General features: G+C 37.7%; 2 protein-coding genes across 2 annotated transcripts; one reads left to right on the forward strand and one right to left on the reverse strand.

The window, feature by feature from the left end:
• The first annotated feature begins 196 nt into the window (after positions 1 to 196).
• On the forward strand, positions 197 to 1,943 carry LOC140037226 (probable methyltransferase At1g29790). Its single transcript, XM_072081414.1, has one exon. It carries the CDS (start codon positions 369 to 371, stop codon positions 1,716 to 1,718), a length of 1,350 nt encoding a protein of 449 aa, XP_071937515.1. The 5' UTR covers positions 197 to 368; the 3' UTR covers positions 1,719 to 1,943.
• Positions 1,944 to 4,102: 2,159 nt separating this feature from the next.
• On the reverse strand, positions 4,103 to 13,045 carry LOC113731817 (leucine-rich repeat receptor protein kinase HPCA1-like). Its single transcript, XM_072079942.1, has 19 exons — positions 12,730 to 13,045; positions 11,542 to 11,662; positions 11,383 to 11,454; positions 10,663 to 10,737; positions 10,498 to 10,569; positions 9,830 to 9,991; positions 9,654 to 9,728; positions 9,099 to 9,170; positions 8,922 to 8,993; positions 8,745 to 8,813; positions 8,533 to 8,607; positions 8,338 to 8,409; positions 8,070 to 8,210; positions 7,455 to 7,927; positions 7,184 to 7,345; positions 6,958 to 7,094; positions 6,209 to 6,428; positions 5,736 to 5,971; positions 4,103 to 4,946 (listed from the first exon to the last, which is right to left on the reverse strand). The coding sequence occupies exons 1-19, from the start codon at positions 12,809 to 12,811 to the stop codon at positions 4,473 to 4,475; spliced, it is 2,862 nt and encodes a 953-aa protein (XP_071936043.1). The 5' UTR covers positions 12,812 to 13,045; the 3' UTR covers positions 4,103 to 4,472.
• Between the last annotated feature and the right edge of the window lie 731 nt (positions 13,046 to 13,776).

Below are 13,776 nucleotides of genomic sequence, written 5' to 3' on the forward strand. Positions count from 1 at the left end.
TTCACACACAATCTATACTTGTTAGTGTTTTTTTAAAAAAATGGCGGTACATAGAAAACTTTTTTATATTTATATAATATAGTATCTTTAGTTCTGACCAGTACAGTGTTCAGTGCTCATAACATGTCTGAAAATTTCAAGCGCAAAGGATGCCGCCTTCCATGCCATCATCCCACTAGTCTTTGCTCTTACCTTTCTTTTCCTATTACTACAATTTACAACCAAGTGTTCTTTCTTGGAGCATTCTCCTCTGTTCCACACCAATATTACAGCACCTGCAGAAGCCAAAGCACCAACGAATTGAGGCTGCTTCAAAGGCTAAAACATAAGGAGATAGTGCCTGCAGGTCGCTCTAGCTAGCTAGATCAATGGGTAGTGGAGATGATGACCACCCTTCTTCCAAAAGACCAATCCAGCACACTCAAACCAAGTACAAGCTCAAAATACTGTTACTAGTCATCCTGACGAATCTCCTCACCATTTACGTCTTCACTGGTCCTTCTCTACCCATCGCTCAAAACCTTTCGCTGCCTACTTGGGACCACACGAAACTCTTGAATGAGCTCAACATCACCAAACGTGAGCTAGCAAACAGCCGAGCCCAAAACTCAGACTTGCAACAGCATCTCAAGGCCAGCAATATTCTTACGAAATCTCTACTAACTGAGCTCTCTCGCCTTAATGCAGCTATAGACCAACATTCTTCTTCTAAGGAGGTGTCCTCGATTTTCAGCTTCGATGATCTTTTATCTGATCTATCTACTGAAGCCAAGCTTGGAATGGGCCCTCAGAAGCTCCCGTTGGGGTACTCCCCGCGATCGGGCTCAGACGAGCTCTACCCTTCAGTGGGAGGAGGTTGTTTGAGGTATAAGGAGGAGTTAGCACAATATATGACGTATAAGATTGGTGGAGAATGCCCCGTGGATGATGTTTTTGCGCAAAGGCTCATGCTCAAGGGGTGTGAGCCGCTGCCAAGAAGGCGGTGCCACCCCAAGTCTCCAGCTGGTTATAAGGAGCCCAATCCATTGCCAAAGAGTCTTTGGACGATGCCACCTGACACAAGCATCGTTTGGGATCCCTACACTTGCAAAAGCTATGGTTGCTTGGTTGAGAGGAAAAAGCTTCCAGTATTCTACGACTGCAAAGACTGCTTTGATTTAGAAGGCAGGGAGAAATCAAGATGGCTCTTCGACAATGGAGGCTTGGATTTTGGGATCAACGAGGTTTTGGGTACAAAACCTCATGGAACTATTCGGATTGGACTCGATATTGGAGGTGGAACGGGCACGTTTGCTGCCAGGATGAAAGAAAATAATGTGACCATTGTCACAACTTCTATGAACTTGGATGGTCCATTTAACAGCTTCATCGCATCCAGGGGATTGATTTCGATGCACATTAGTGTCTCGCAGAGGCTTTCTTTCTTTGAGAATACTCTGGACATCGTGCACTCGATGCATATTTTGAGCAATTGGATTCCTGATACCATGCTTGAGTTTACACTTTATGATATTTACAGGGTATTGAGACCCGGAGGGATATTCTGGCTCGACCATTTCTTCTGCCTAGGTTCACAGCTGAATTCAACCTATGTTCCAATGCTCGATCGTGTTGGATTCAAGAAACTGAGATGGAATGCAGGCATGAAGCTCGATCGTGGGATTGACAAGAATGAGTGGTATTTTTCTGCTTTGTTGGAGAAGCCAGTGAAATCCTGAGGTATAGATGTGTTATCGCATTTGTATTTGACAATTTATTAGACTACAAGTCCAAAGATACAAATTGGTTATGATACAAATGCCAGAAACAATTAGCTACCTAATTTGGTTATGAGTGAACAGTACAAGGATTGGGAGGAACGGCAGCAAGACTGGATTTTGATTGTGATAAACTAGAAAGCTTTTGCTTGAGATACGATTATCAATCAAAATTCTTTTTTTTTTCTTCCTGAGAATTTTATGATACGAAAACCAAAACCATCCTAATATCATCCATAAAATTGAAACTATAAGAGTCCGAATCAAGTAGATATGGCCGAACAAGTTGCAATGATTAATTGCAGCAGCAGTGGCGGGTTAAGATCTCATAGACATCCACAGAATTAATAACAATATCAGTCCACATCTAACAATACAAGATTTCAATGAAGTCCTACCACTTTTTTCTTGTGAAGTAGGCATTCTCTGAATCTTATGCAACCCAAAAATCCAGTAATCACGTAGGTAATAGTCATGCTTAATAGGATATCTTGGACATAATCATTATCATTATCATTATCATTACTGTATAAAAAGTATGAATCTTGGTATTGGGGGAGTGTTAGTGTAAGCACTTTTTTATCTTAGTTTTTGTTATCCCTAAATTACTCTCATGTCTTTTAATTATAATTATTGCATTTAATGTGGCACTAATTAAAAGAAATAAAACACTCCAATTGATTACATCTTATTAGTATTGGTAATTATAATTAAAAATTGTTCATTAAAAACTATTTACCTACCATTGGACTCCATTTCTAATTATAATACATATCAAAATTTCTTAATTGAAGCATTAAAAATTTATCATTAGTCATTAGTTGAGATTGTAAAAAAAAAAAAGCAATGTCAAAAAATAGATACTTTCTAGAAAATGGAGAAACATACAAGCAGAAAAGAACCCTTATTTATACAAATAAATCGTCATGATGTTTATACAAATATCATGAGCAAAATTTACAATTATGCACTTTTTACCAATATGAAGAATTTTTCATGTTGCACCCAATGGAATTTCAATATACAAAAAATGATGACACCTTTATAACTGAAATAGCAGTATTAAACTGGAAAAAAGAAATCTGAAATAACACAATACAAATCACTATTATCGTTAATAGCAACCGATCAAAACAAGAAGAACTGAAAAAAATGAAAACTATTTATAAAAAGACATAAAGTAAATAGCAAATGAATTAAAAAGCTAGAATACAATTCAAATAATACCAAAGACAGCATCAAAATCATTGATATCTAGGAGATAAGACAAACATTGTTATTGAAAATAATATAGTAATGCTTCATTTGTATTGGTTTGAACAAACCAAATCCATCCATCAAACCAGAAGTCATCTCTAATGATAAAATAAGAATCATAATAAGAGTAAACTTAAAATGAAGAATGATAAAATGAAAATGATACCCAAATTATTTTTGATGATGCCTAAAATACCCTTATTTTTTTCTAGTGATTACATATATTTATTGTATTGCAATATTAGCGAATAATGGAAGCAGTTATGAAATGAAAAGCTTAAAAATTAAGTAAATTTCATTTATGGTGACAATTGTAATTAGACATATATAGTGCATTCCCCTAATTGATAATAATGATAGCGGTTATGGATTAAAAGTTGGCAATTAAAAAATAAAACACTGCATTATACAAAAAATTAATATTAAAATTGTTAGTAAGCCACAATTCCCATTCCAATTCCATGATCATAAAAAAACTAATACTAAAACCAAAAATATTGTGCTTATATGAAACAAAATAGACTTGATATTGTCATGAATATACAATAATTTTGATAAAACATGATATTATCAATATTTGATATGTTAGAATTCAAGTTATAAATAAAAAAGTGTTTGGTTCACAATTCCAAATTCAATCCTGAGGGACATGTCAACTACGTCGGAATGTTTTCTATCTCTTTTCGTTTAATAAAATTTTAAAAATAACTAGTTTAACAAAAATAAATAACATAAAATTACTATATTATGATGTTGATGATCAAAATTTCATAAAAAAATTTTAGTATTTAAAGAATAATATATTTTAAGATATTACAATCACGTGCAAAGCACGTGAACTATTACTAGTTAAATGAAAATCATACATAACAACAATTTCATCACGTGAGTGCAGACGGATGAACATTCTTAAGGATCCTGCAAACGAAAGTATGAAAAGGCCCATTGACTAAAAAGAGACGCACCTCTTTCAAAGTGAAAGATGAATTTTCAAAACAGCCAACGGAAAGGAAATTAATTTGGGATTCGGAAAAATATTATGAGAAAGAGAACCAAAGAAAAGAAAAAGTAAATACCAGCCACACTAGTTAATTCACAAGGCTGTCCAAGTTCATTTTCATCAATAGATGGCAGTGCATTTACAATCGGCAACATTAACTTAGACCAGAAAGACACTACAGTTTTAGCAGAGTGAAATAATTCATTTAACTAAGCAGACTCACACAGAATTCTTGCTGGTTTCCTATGTGAGTATTTCTCTTCGACACTTGGGCTAGAATGTAGCCTCTATAGACTTTTCCATCGACATTGTCGACCAACATCAAATTGGAGGAAGATTGTACAAAACACTCTTCTAAGATGTACAAATGAAGAAAGGTCTAGGCGATGACCTGCTACTTACAGAACCAGGTTTTTAAAAATCCTTACATGTTAATGCCAAATGCCAGTGAACAAATCTCACTTGGGCTCCAACTTGGAATGAGGATAGGCGCCGCTGTAGACAAAGAGACTATCATCACTGTAAGGATGTTCATCTCCCTTGCGTGCTCCATCGTAGTTATCTGAAGTTGACGCAGATTCGGTATGGGGGTTCAGCCCAGCCAGTTCCATGATGCTCTCAATCTCTTTCACAACCTCACTCATTGTTGGTCTGTTAACTCCCTCTTCTGCAACACAATCCAATGCCAGATCCACGAATTTCTCTAGACTTCCGGGAGCTACACTTGACACAATGACAGGGTCGATAAGTTCTTGAAGGTTATAAAGATCTTTTGTCTTGTCCATTGCTAGCTTCACCTCCCGAACAATGTATTTCCCCTTTTCAATTGGGGCTCTTGCAGTTATAAGCTCCAGCAGTAACACCCCAAAGCTATACACATCACTCTTCTCAGTCAGTTGTTGAGTCATGTAATATTCAGGATCCATGTAGCCCTGAACATAAAATCTCAGCTCTCAGATTTAAAACGTGTGCTTGAATCCACCAATAATGGTAAGGAGCTTAAGCCATATACTTGCATGATTCATGAATGTTAGTACTTCTGATATTTCATTCATAATTTGGGATCCATTTTCTTTACCCCAAAACTCAGGAATTCTGGCACATTAGCAATGCTACAATGTGAAGATATTGGCCAATAACTATAAAAGGCAATAACGTTATGGGTGAACGAATATCCTTTCTTTGGAGATGCATGATTCATCAGGAGAGAGTACCTTTGATGCATGTGCTCATGTGAGAAAGTGTGTCTGAATAGAAAACTCTGAATTACCAATGACAACTATGGAAAGGAATACCAAATATAGCCATAGAATGAATGAGATATCTTGTTCATATCGTTTGTGTAATATGTGACTACGAGAAACATACTCTGGATCTGCTCCTAATTTGTCTGTATGCCCTTCCCAGACCTTTTTAGCAAAGAAGCCTTCTAGTTCTAGTGTTTGCCTTCAAAAAACTGTTATATAAACATTCCTTTCCTCTATCCCTAATGTTATTCCTTTTGTTCGTTGTCTTCTCTATCCTTTTCTATTTTGGTCATGAGTGATCCCATCTAAAGTAACTAAAAATTTGAGATTGAAATGCCACAGATGTCATTTCCCTTCCATTCGACTCTCTTTCTCCCAGGCAAAAGAAAAACAACTAAGACAGGAAATAAAATGTGGATGCTATAAGACTTTTGTACAGGAAATATTTGAAAACTCAGCAAAAACTTTACTGACCATTGTCCCTTTGACTTGTGTAGTCACATGAGTCCTGTCAGGTGAACCCATAGGCTTGGACAGACCAAAATCAGCGACTTTTGCATTCAACCTTTCATCCAGCAAGACATTATTTGATTTTATATCCCGATGTATGATTGGAGGATTAGCAAGAACATGCAGATATTGTATTCCCCTTGCTGCACCAAGGGCTATCCGGAGTCTCCTCATCCAGTCTAACCTGATCCCCGACTTCCCTGCACAGAGAGATACTGAATTACTGAGTAATCCAACCTACTGTAACTAGTCCCCTCAACTATAAAGTTGCATAGAGTGGATGACTTTCAAACTTCGTCAATTTATGGTAGATGCCCATGAATGTTGTTGAAATTCAATGAGTACTTTTATGTATAGAAAGAAAATAAATTTAAGAGAGCTTCAAGATTAGTTTACATGGGTTTAGATTGGAAACAAAGGATCAGATCACAAACTACCTGAAAGGCTATCCTTCAGTGTGCCATTTGGAATAAATTCATAGACTAGCATTTCTTCACCTTGATCAAAGCAAAAACCCACCAGGCCGACAACATTCCTGTGGTGAACCCTTGAGAGAAGCTCAATCTCAGTTTTGAACTCAAGAGCACCCTGCGTAGATCCTTGCTGAGCTCTTTTAACGGCAACCAATTGTCCAGTGGGAAGAGTTCCTCTGTATACCTGAAAGGCATGACAGTAATTGATCATGGTCTATAATCTTTTATGGTAGTTACATAAAGATGTTTGAAAAGAAGAATTGATGGAAAATTGCAAAAAGAAGGAAAATGCTTGCAAATGCGATCTAAGAAGATCGGTAAGTACTGTTGCTGCAGTGGTGGTGGAACCTGGAAATCTGATTTGGAAGAGACAGAGGGAGAATATCTCGTGTGGTTAAAAGTTTAAAACCTTTAGAAAGTGACATCGCATCAAATTTCTTGGGACAAACTTTAAAAACTAAGCTAAACAAAATTTAGTTTACTCTTGAAAGGGGGAAATCGTTGCCTTGTGTTCAAGACTCTCTAAAGCATTTCTTTTGACAGTACATCCTGATGGGAAGTGAAACATGCATGTTGGACCCAAAAAAAAAAAGAAAAATCTTTGAGATGATAAAATATTTCCTAATTTGGAGATCATTACTGTGTTAATAACATGTATGGCAGGAGAAGGATGCACTTCTTGGGTCAGGGTGTAAGATTAGTGAGAAGCTAACCTTGCCGTAACCGCCGGACCCAATGTCATTAGCTTCTGAGAAATTTTTTGTGTACTTCTTAACCTCTTCAAATGAGAAATTCCGTGCTCCTTTTAACTGAGGAACACCACCATTGTTTTTACTTCGGTCCCAAGATGCTGCATCCATGAAATGAAATAAGGTGGTGAAAACTGAACTGAGTATGATTTAAGAAAATTTACAGCAAACATTATTATATCCAAGTTACCAAAAGGATCAATGTGTTTAGCAGCTATTTCAGCTCTTCTTTTCTGGCGGAAAGCATAACCTCCTGCAACAAGTAACAATAAAAGGAGGACAGAACCACCCACTGCTGCTCCAATAATAATAGCAGTGCTGCTAGATGACTTGTTTGAGCTTGAAAGATCACCTGAAGGAGAAAGAACAGATAAAACCATGAGGAGAATCAAGAAGAAAGAAGAAATAATACTCCATATAGACAGTCGACCGAAGTAATAACATCTGAACATCTTAACTACCAGTGAAGTATTGATAGCCGTTCGCACGGTAGAAGAAAGGCCCAAAGAATGGGGGAGGCTTAAATGTTTGATTGCTAAGCGCAAAACCAATTGCAGAAATTCCTGTGCGGTTGAAGTAACCCAGGCCAGACGGAAAAACTTCAAGGCTTAAAGTAAGATAGTCATCTAAATTTTTTGAGGGATTACTCAGAGAAACTGAATCCACAGGCAGCTGATGAGACTGAAATGTGAACATCAATCTCTGTTGCAGAGCCAGAAAAGTGCTCAAGTTCCCCAAGTAAGAGAACGAAGGAGCCCGGAAAAATAGGGTGCCCGTGTATGGATATGCACATTGACAGTTGGGGCTAGAAACTTGATCTGATCTGCACTGAGGCCTCGAGCAATTACTCGGAGTTGTATATGAGGAATTGGCTTGTCGAGGAGGGATACAGTAGCTTTGTGTTTCTCCTTGACAAATTGGGTTATCTACAAGTCTGCAGAAGATGATAAATCATTCTAGTGAGATCATGAGCTCTCAAATCTAAGAAAAAAGTTGATAATAACATCCAACACTAACTCGATACATTGTTCACTGCTGTAGAAAGGATTGTGTTTTTAGTATAAAACAGAGCTTACATTATCTGAATACTGCCGTACCCACCAGCTCTGTCAGTATAGGACTCAACTGTATTATTTTGCAAATCAACTAATTGTAGCTCATTGCTGTAACTGGATCCAAGACTCAGGGTGCCATTGATTCGATTATTCTTCAATATCCTGTCATGCCCAAACATCGTGCTTGCGGTAATTATTCTCATAACAAGCAGTTCATCAGCTATTTAATCTTGTAAGGGAGATGGTAAACGGTGTGATAAAAGTTCTCTTGCAGAATACGAATACTCACACAGACTGCAGCTGAGCAAGGCTGAAAAGCGTTTCTGGAACTCCCCCCCGAAGATTTGTGTTTTCCATTACTCTGTGATTAGAAACAAAAATGGGCATCTCTATTAGGTTGCAAAGTTTGAGCACATTCTCACTAAGTTAATACATATGTATATGAGGCACATTCATTGCTGGAGATAGAGAACGAGTTATGTACAGCGTTGTCAAAGACGGTAAGGTTGAAATCCATGGAGGAAAATCCGATGCATTAAATGTATTGTTGCTCATATCCCTGGAGGGGGAGGAAAAAAAAGAAAGAAGACTAAGCACTACCATTGTCAATTTGTCCAATGTATTGAGTACAGTACATACTCCATCGATTTCTCATTCACTGCAGGCTTTGAATTCAAGAGCACTGGTGCAACTTACAGGTAATTGAGGGAGGTCATACCGGTGAGATCAGGCAGGGGCCCGTTCAAGTTATTGTTTGATAAGAACCTGATAAATAGATTCATTGTTAACAATAAAAACTAAATGGGCAGACTAATTTGCTGGTAAAGTAATAAAAATTTTGAAGTTGGCAACTCATTCATTTGCGCAGCTTACAGCTCCTGAACACTGGTGAGCTTGCTGAGGTTTTGCGGAACTGGTCCGCTCAATGAGTTCCTATCAAGGCGTCTGCAGAATGACAGCAAATTTTGCTGAATAGCTCGGACAGGAATTTTTTCAAGGCTACAGATACTGCCAAAACATATGATTTGAGTATGAGACTGTAACACTTACAACACCTCCAGAGTTTGGATAAGGCCCACGGTGGAAGGGATTTTTCCCGTGAGCTGGTTATTCTCCAGTAGCCTGCAAAAATTAACACGTAGAAGGACAGAAGATTAATCATGCAAGGTGTTAGATTCTATGATCAAGATGTTTATGCCGTTAAATCCAATAATCCATCTGCAATTAGCCATTGAAAGAAGAGAATCAGCTTTTCGCCTTTCCTCTGAATAGTTGCCAGCACACATGCATGGTTACTGCAAATTCAAATAAGTGCCTGTGTGTTGCAATGATGGCCCAAGAATTAAAAGACATTTCTAGCAGGTTAAGTTCTTAATAGTTCAACATGCAAGATGACGGTCAGATTGACAGCACAAGGCAAACATGAAGTTGGTTCTTTTCCATTTCACATAAGTCCTGCCTGGGATTGCAACTACATACCCACACCTCTTGCTTTTGATCCATACGCAACTTACAAGGTTGCCACCCATGGGAGAACAACTCATCACTTTTCTTGATTAACTAAAACACTGTATAAAAGACACGGAAATTCTAGAAGGGGCTTACAGATGAATCAGAGACATATTTCCACTGAAAAGTTGAGATGGGATTTCACCAGACAGCTGATTCTTGCCAAAGTGACTGCAATAAATTGTGATCGATGTTGTCACTTGTCAGGACTATTACTATTCTAAATACAGGAAAAGAAAGCAAATGTAGGCTTAGAGAAGCATTATGTATACAAGTGCTGTGTCTGGACAAGCATATCAAGACCAGGTGCAGTTCCATTTGAGACAGGTATGCTGCCAGAAAGCTTGTTGTCGGCTAAATCCAGCCAATGAAGTCTTGGTAGAGCACCGATAGAATGCGGTATTGGGCCAATAAACTTGTTAGAATTTAGCGACCTGAATTACACAGTGAAAAAGTTTAGAACTGTGTATAATAAGATCAAAATTATATGCAGAAGTACCTAGTGTATAACCTCAAACCCATAATTGTGAAGATCCAAGGCTCGTATTAAAATTTTCATTCGGATTTGACTTCCATTTACAACACAGGGGGTAGACATTTTATACTCAGGATGTTTCTACACTTGAGGTCTATAATTAAAGGAAAAAGAATTTCAAGTAACGGACAAGGCAAATGTGATCTGATGCAATTTTCAGTCCACATTGGAAACCAAGCAACTGGCTTTACTGTGATTGCCAATGCCACAGCCACATTGATGTAATGTGGTGAATTATTTGCAATTTTCGTTCATATTTCAGTATTTAAGTATGAAAAAGTGCTCATTGAATTCTATCTGACAACATAAACTAGTCATAATTGAGTGAATTCCTGGACTTCTTGATTTCTTCATATTCTAGCCATTGAATTGGATTGGAGATGAGTCCCAAATGGAGATCCTTACAGAGTATATAGCTGCTTCATAGATCCTATGGTGTCTGGTATCTGACCAGAAAAGCCACAGCCAACGAGGATTCTGTCATCCAATCAGGAGCAAACAGATATCAACATAAATTAATCTCATTAATTTACGGTCAGTGTGGTCTGACAAAAGTATGAGTTTCCTTACAAGCTTGTTAGCTTTGCCAAATTTCCAATTGGTCTGGGAAGAGATCCAGTTAATCCTTCATTGTATGATAAATCCCTTCAGCCAAAAAGCATAAATGGATCAAGGTCGATGTTTTTAATAATGAGAACAGGTGTGTGTGTGTGTGTGTGTGTGTATATATATATATATATATATATAAATATAGACAAGTGAACATATAGCTCTCATTCACATGCACAAATAGAGGAAGAGAGACTTGGTAAGTAATCATTTGAGTAGGAGTATAGACAGAGTTGAGTTTTAAGTCATGCCAGTTAAGCATCAGCTGCATGCATGCATATGATAAAACAGGAAATGGCCACAAAATCGCAACTTTTAGACAGCATGGATGTGTGTTCTGAGGTAGATAATAGAGAAAATCCACTACAAGTGAGACGGCCAAATGGGTAATAGTACTCTCAAATGTGAAGGCATTGTATTAGTCATGAAATGCCAGGCTGGAGAGTGCGGCTTCTATGCTGCTCATCATTCAGGTTCTAAGAGGAAAATAAATACTGAAAGGTAGCAGCAAACATGCTGCTTGACAGAGAAAATGAACGAGTACTAAGGGGCCTAGTGTTCAATGAGAACATTTTTAAGTAAATGAATAATTTTGAGTAAGGTATCAAATGGCTTCACAGAATATAAACAGGAATGTCTTCATCTAGATGTCAAAACAGAAACTCTAGAAAAATGACCTACAGAGTCAGCAGTTCAGATAAATCGGCGATGTCCCCAGGTACTTGACCACTCAAACCAACGCTCGCTAATGTTCTGCAAATTTGTATCAGCAAATCAAGTCTCAAAGGAATAAATGATTTACCAGTAAAAGATTCAAGGTGAAAGTTGAAAGAATTGTACATAGAGACGACGCGAGAATTGCTGCATCCAATCCCATCCCAACCACTCCCACATGGATCTGTTCCAACCCAATTTGGTGGTGCATTCTCCCATCCAGATTTGAGAGATTGCAGAGCAGCAACTGTATCGCAGATTCAGAGAACTTTTTTGTCTTATTGAAAAGTCGCAAGATAAGGCATTGACTTGCCAATGCCCATATGTCACGAAAAGAGTACTTGAATGAGGATTAAACCAGGTTCAAACCAAATTTCACAAGAACCAGGACCAAGCAATACTGGGTACTATGGGCAACTAAAATTTCCATTAGTAAGATAAGAACGAGTGCATTTTTCTTCTTTGATCTTTAATTCCCATCAGATAATCTAACCAGCAGCAATCCATAATAATCAGGACAGACGATTCAGCAAGCATTAATCATCTAGTTCTTACCTATAGAAGATCCGAAATCATGCAAACATTCCAAGATACAAAATTGGAAACCATATTAAGCAAAATTATAGTCAACTTGGGTAAGTCTGCTGCAGAAAAAAAAAATAATGAACTCATTAAAAGCAGGACACGTTGATCTGTGTCATTAGACCTCCTATATATCTTTGCTTGGAGATGCAATTGAAGTGTCAAAGGAACATAGCTGAACGCAGCATGCTTGGGCTGATAATTATGAGGCTTCTAGCTGAAACTAAGGATGGTCAGTTTTAAGTAGTGTCGTACAGGAAACCTTTTGGCATTTCCGAACTGCCTCTCCTAGGTCCTTGATCAGGGGAATGGTGATCTTGATGACCATAGGAAAGGATGCCAATAATGCTGCGAAAGATCTCAAGGAATGAAATTTAGATAGTTATCTTGTTTCTTCGACTTCAATAACAAAAATTGCATGAACCTTCACAAACTTGAGCAATTAAAAGCCCAGTAATTCGGTTAATAGGTGAGAGAGCAGATTAATGCTCAGGGGGAAAAGAACCAGACAGATATAATCCAGAAAGGATGGATTTATCATTTTGGCCTCATAACCAAACTCAAGTATGGAAAAATCGTCCTCATTCACCAAGAAAAAAGAGGGATGAGAAAAAACAAGATCATCAATTGGAGCCACTGGACAGGAGCTCCCACAATACAGGAATGAAAATCATATTGTTAACATGATTGTTGCGGATGAGCATACTGGACACAAGAAGTAGACCAACTTACAATCCTGTGGATTTGTGATTGCTGCTACAACCAAAACTTGAATGAAGATAACCAGCAGATACGGCTGAATTCTTGCGAACATTGTGAGCAGAAATTCTCGCCAGGAGCAGCTAGACCATGAAGTTTACTACTACTCTTTAACCCGTTCCCTAACATAATCTACTAAAGGTGCAGTTGACTTTGACTTTCACTGCCGAAAGAGCTTCATGCATAAACAGATAAAACTTGCTGGCCTCTAGCTCATCCTGGAGAATCATACCTACTTGTCTTGATATTTTAAAATAGATATTTTATTTGTTCACGTCTAATCTACTTAGTAAGAAAACTATAACCCCAGCAAAGAAATAAATGGTCCAATAAGTAATCTAGAGTGCCCAATTGCATTTACACGGTTTTTTAAGAATTGTCACAGGTCAATACGCTTTTTTAAACCCCTTTAGATTCAGACGGACTTGAAAAGGTAAAAGACATTTCTATGAGAAGAGGTTAATGATTGGTTTAATTATTGACCTGCAAGTTGATAAAATCTTATCAGAAGGGTAAAGCCCTCCTCCTCCTCCTGGTTATGAAAGGGACATTTTTCTAAGGTTTTATCGCAGTTGGTGAGTCAAGTCCAGTTGAAACGTTCAAGTCAAGCCATCTCTGCTCGTAATTTACACTTTACACTCCACATGGAAAATGACATTAACAAGCCTGAGATTATCGTAGGCTTGAAATTTTCATGAGTGCAGAAACTGCAGATTAACACGAGACGTTGAATATTCAACATGGGTTTTTTATTTTTTGAGTTTTTCTGATTCACATTTCAGCATCAACCTTTTAGGCAAGGCAACGAAGAAACCGAATTTCAACTTTAGTACCTAAAGGCTAAATCCGTCCAAAAGGGCCTTCCCAAGTTGAAAGGTCTGTCCCCTTTTGATACTCTCCAACATAGCACATCCATTGGGACTCGTAGCCGTAAGTAGTGGGTTTTGGAGTGTTGAGTTTTGTCTTTTAAGAACTTCAACTGCCTGCCTGCCTGCGAAAAGGGTTTTTACCTATTGATAT

The sequence above is a fragment of the Coffea arabica genome, chromosome 2e (assembly GCF_036785885.1).
Source record: "Coffea arabica cultivar ET-39 chromosome 2e, Coffea Arabica ET-39 HiFi, whole genome shotgun sequence".
NCBI lineage: Eukaryota > Viridiplantae > Streptophyta > Magnoliopsida > Gentianales > Rubiaceae > Coffea > Coffea arabica.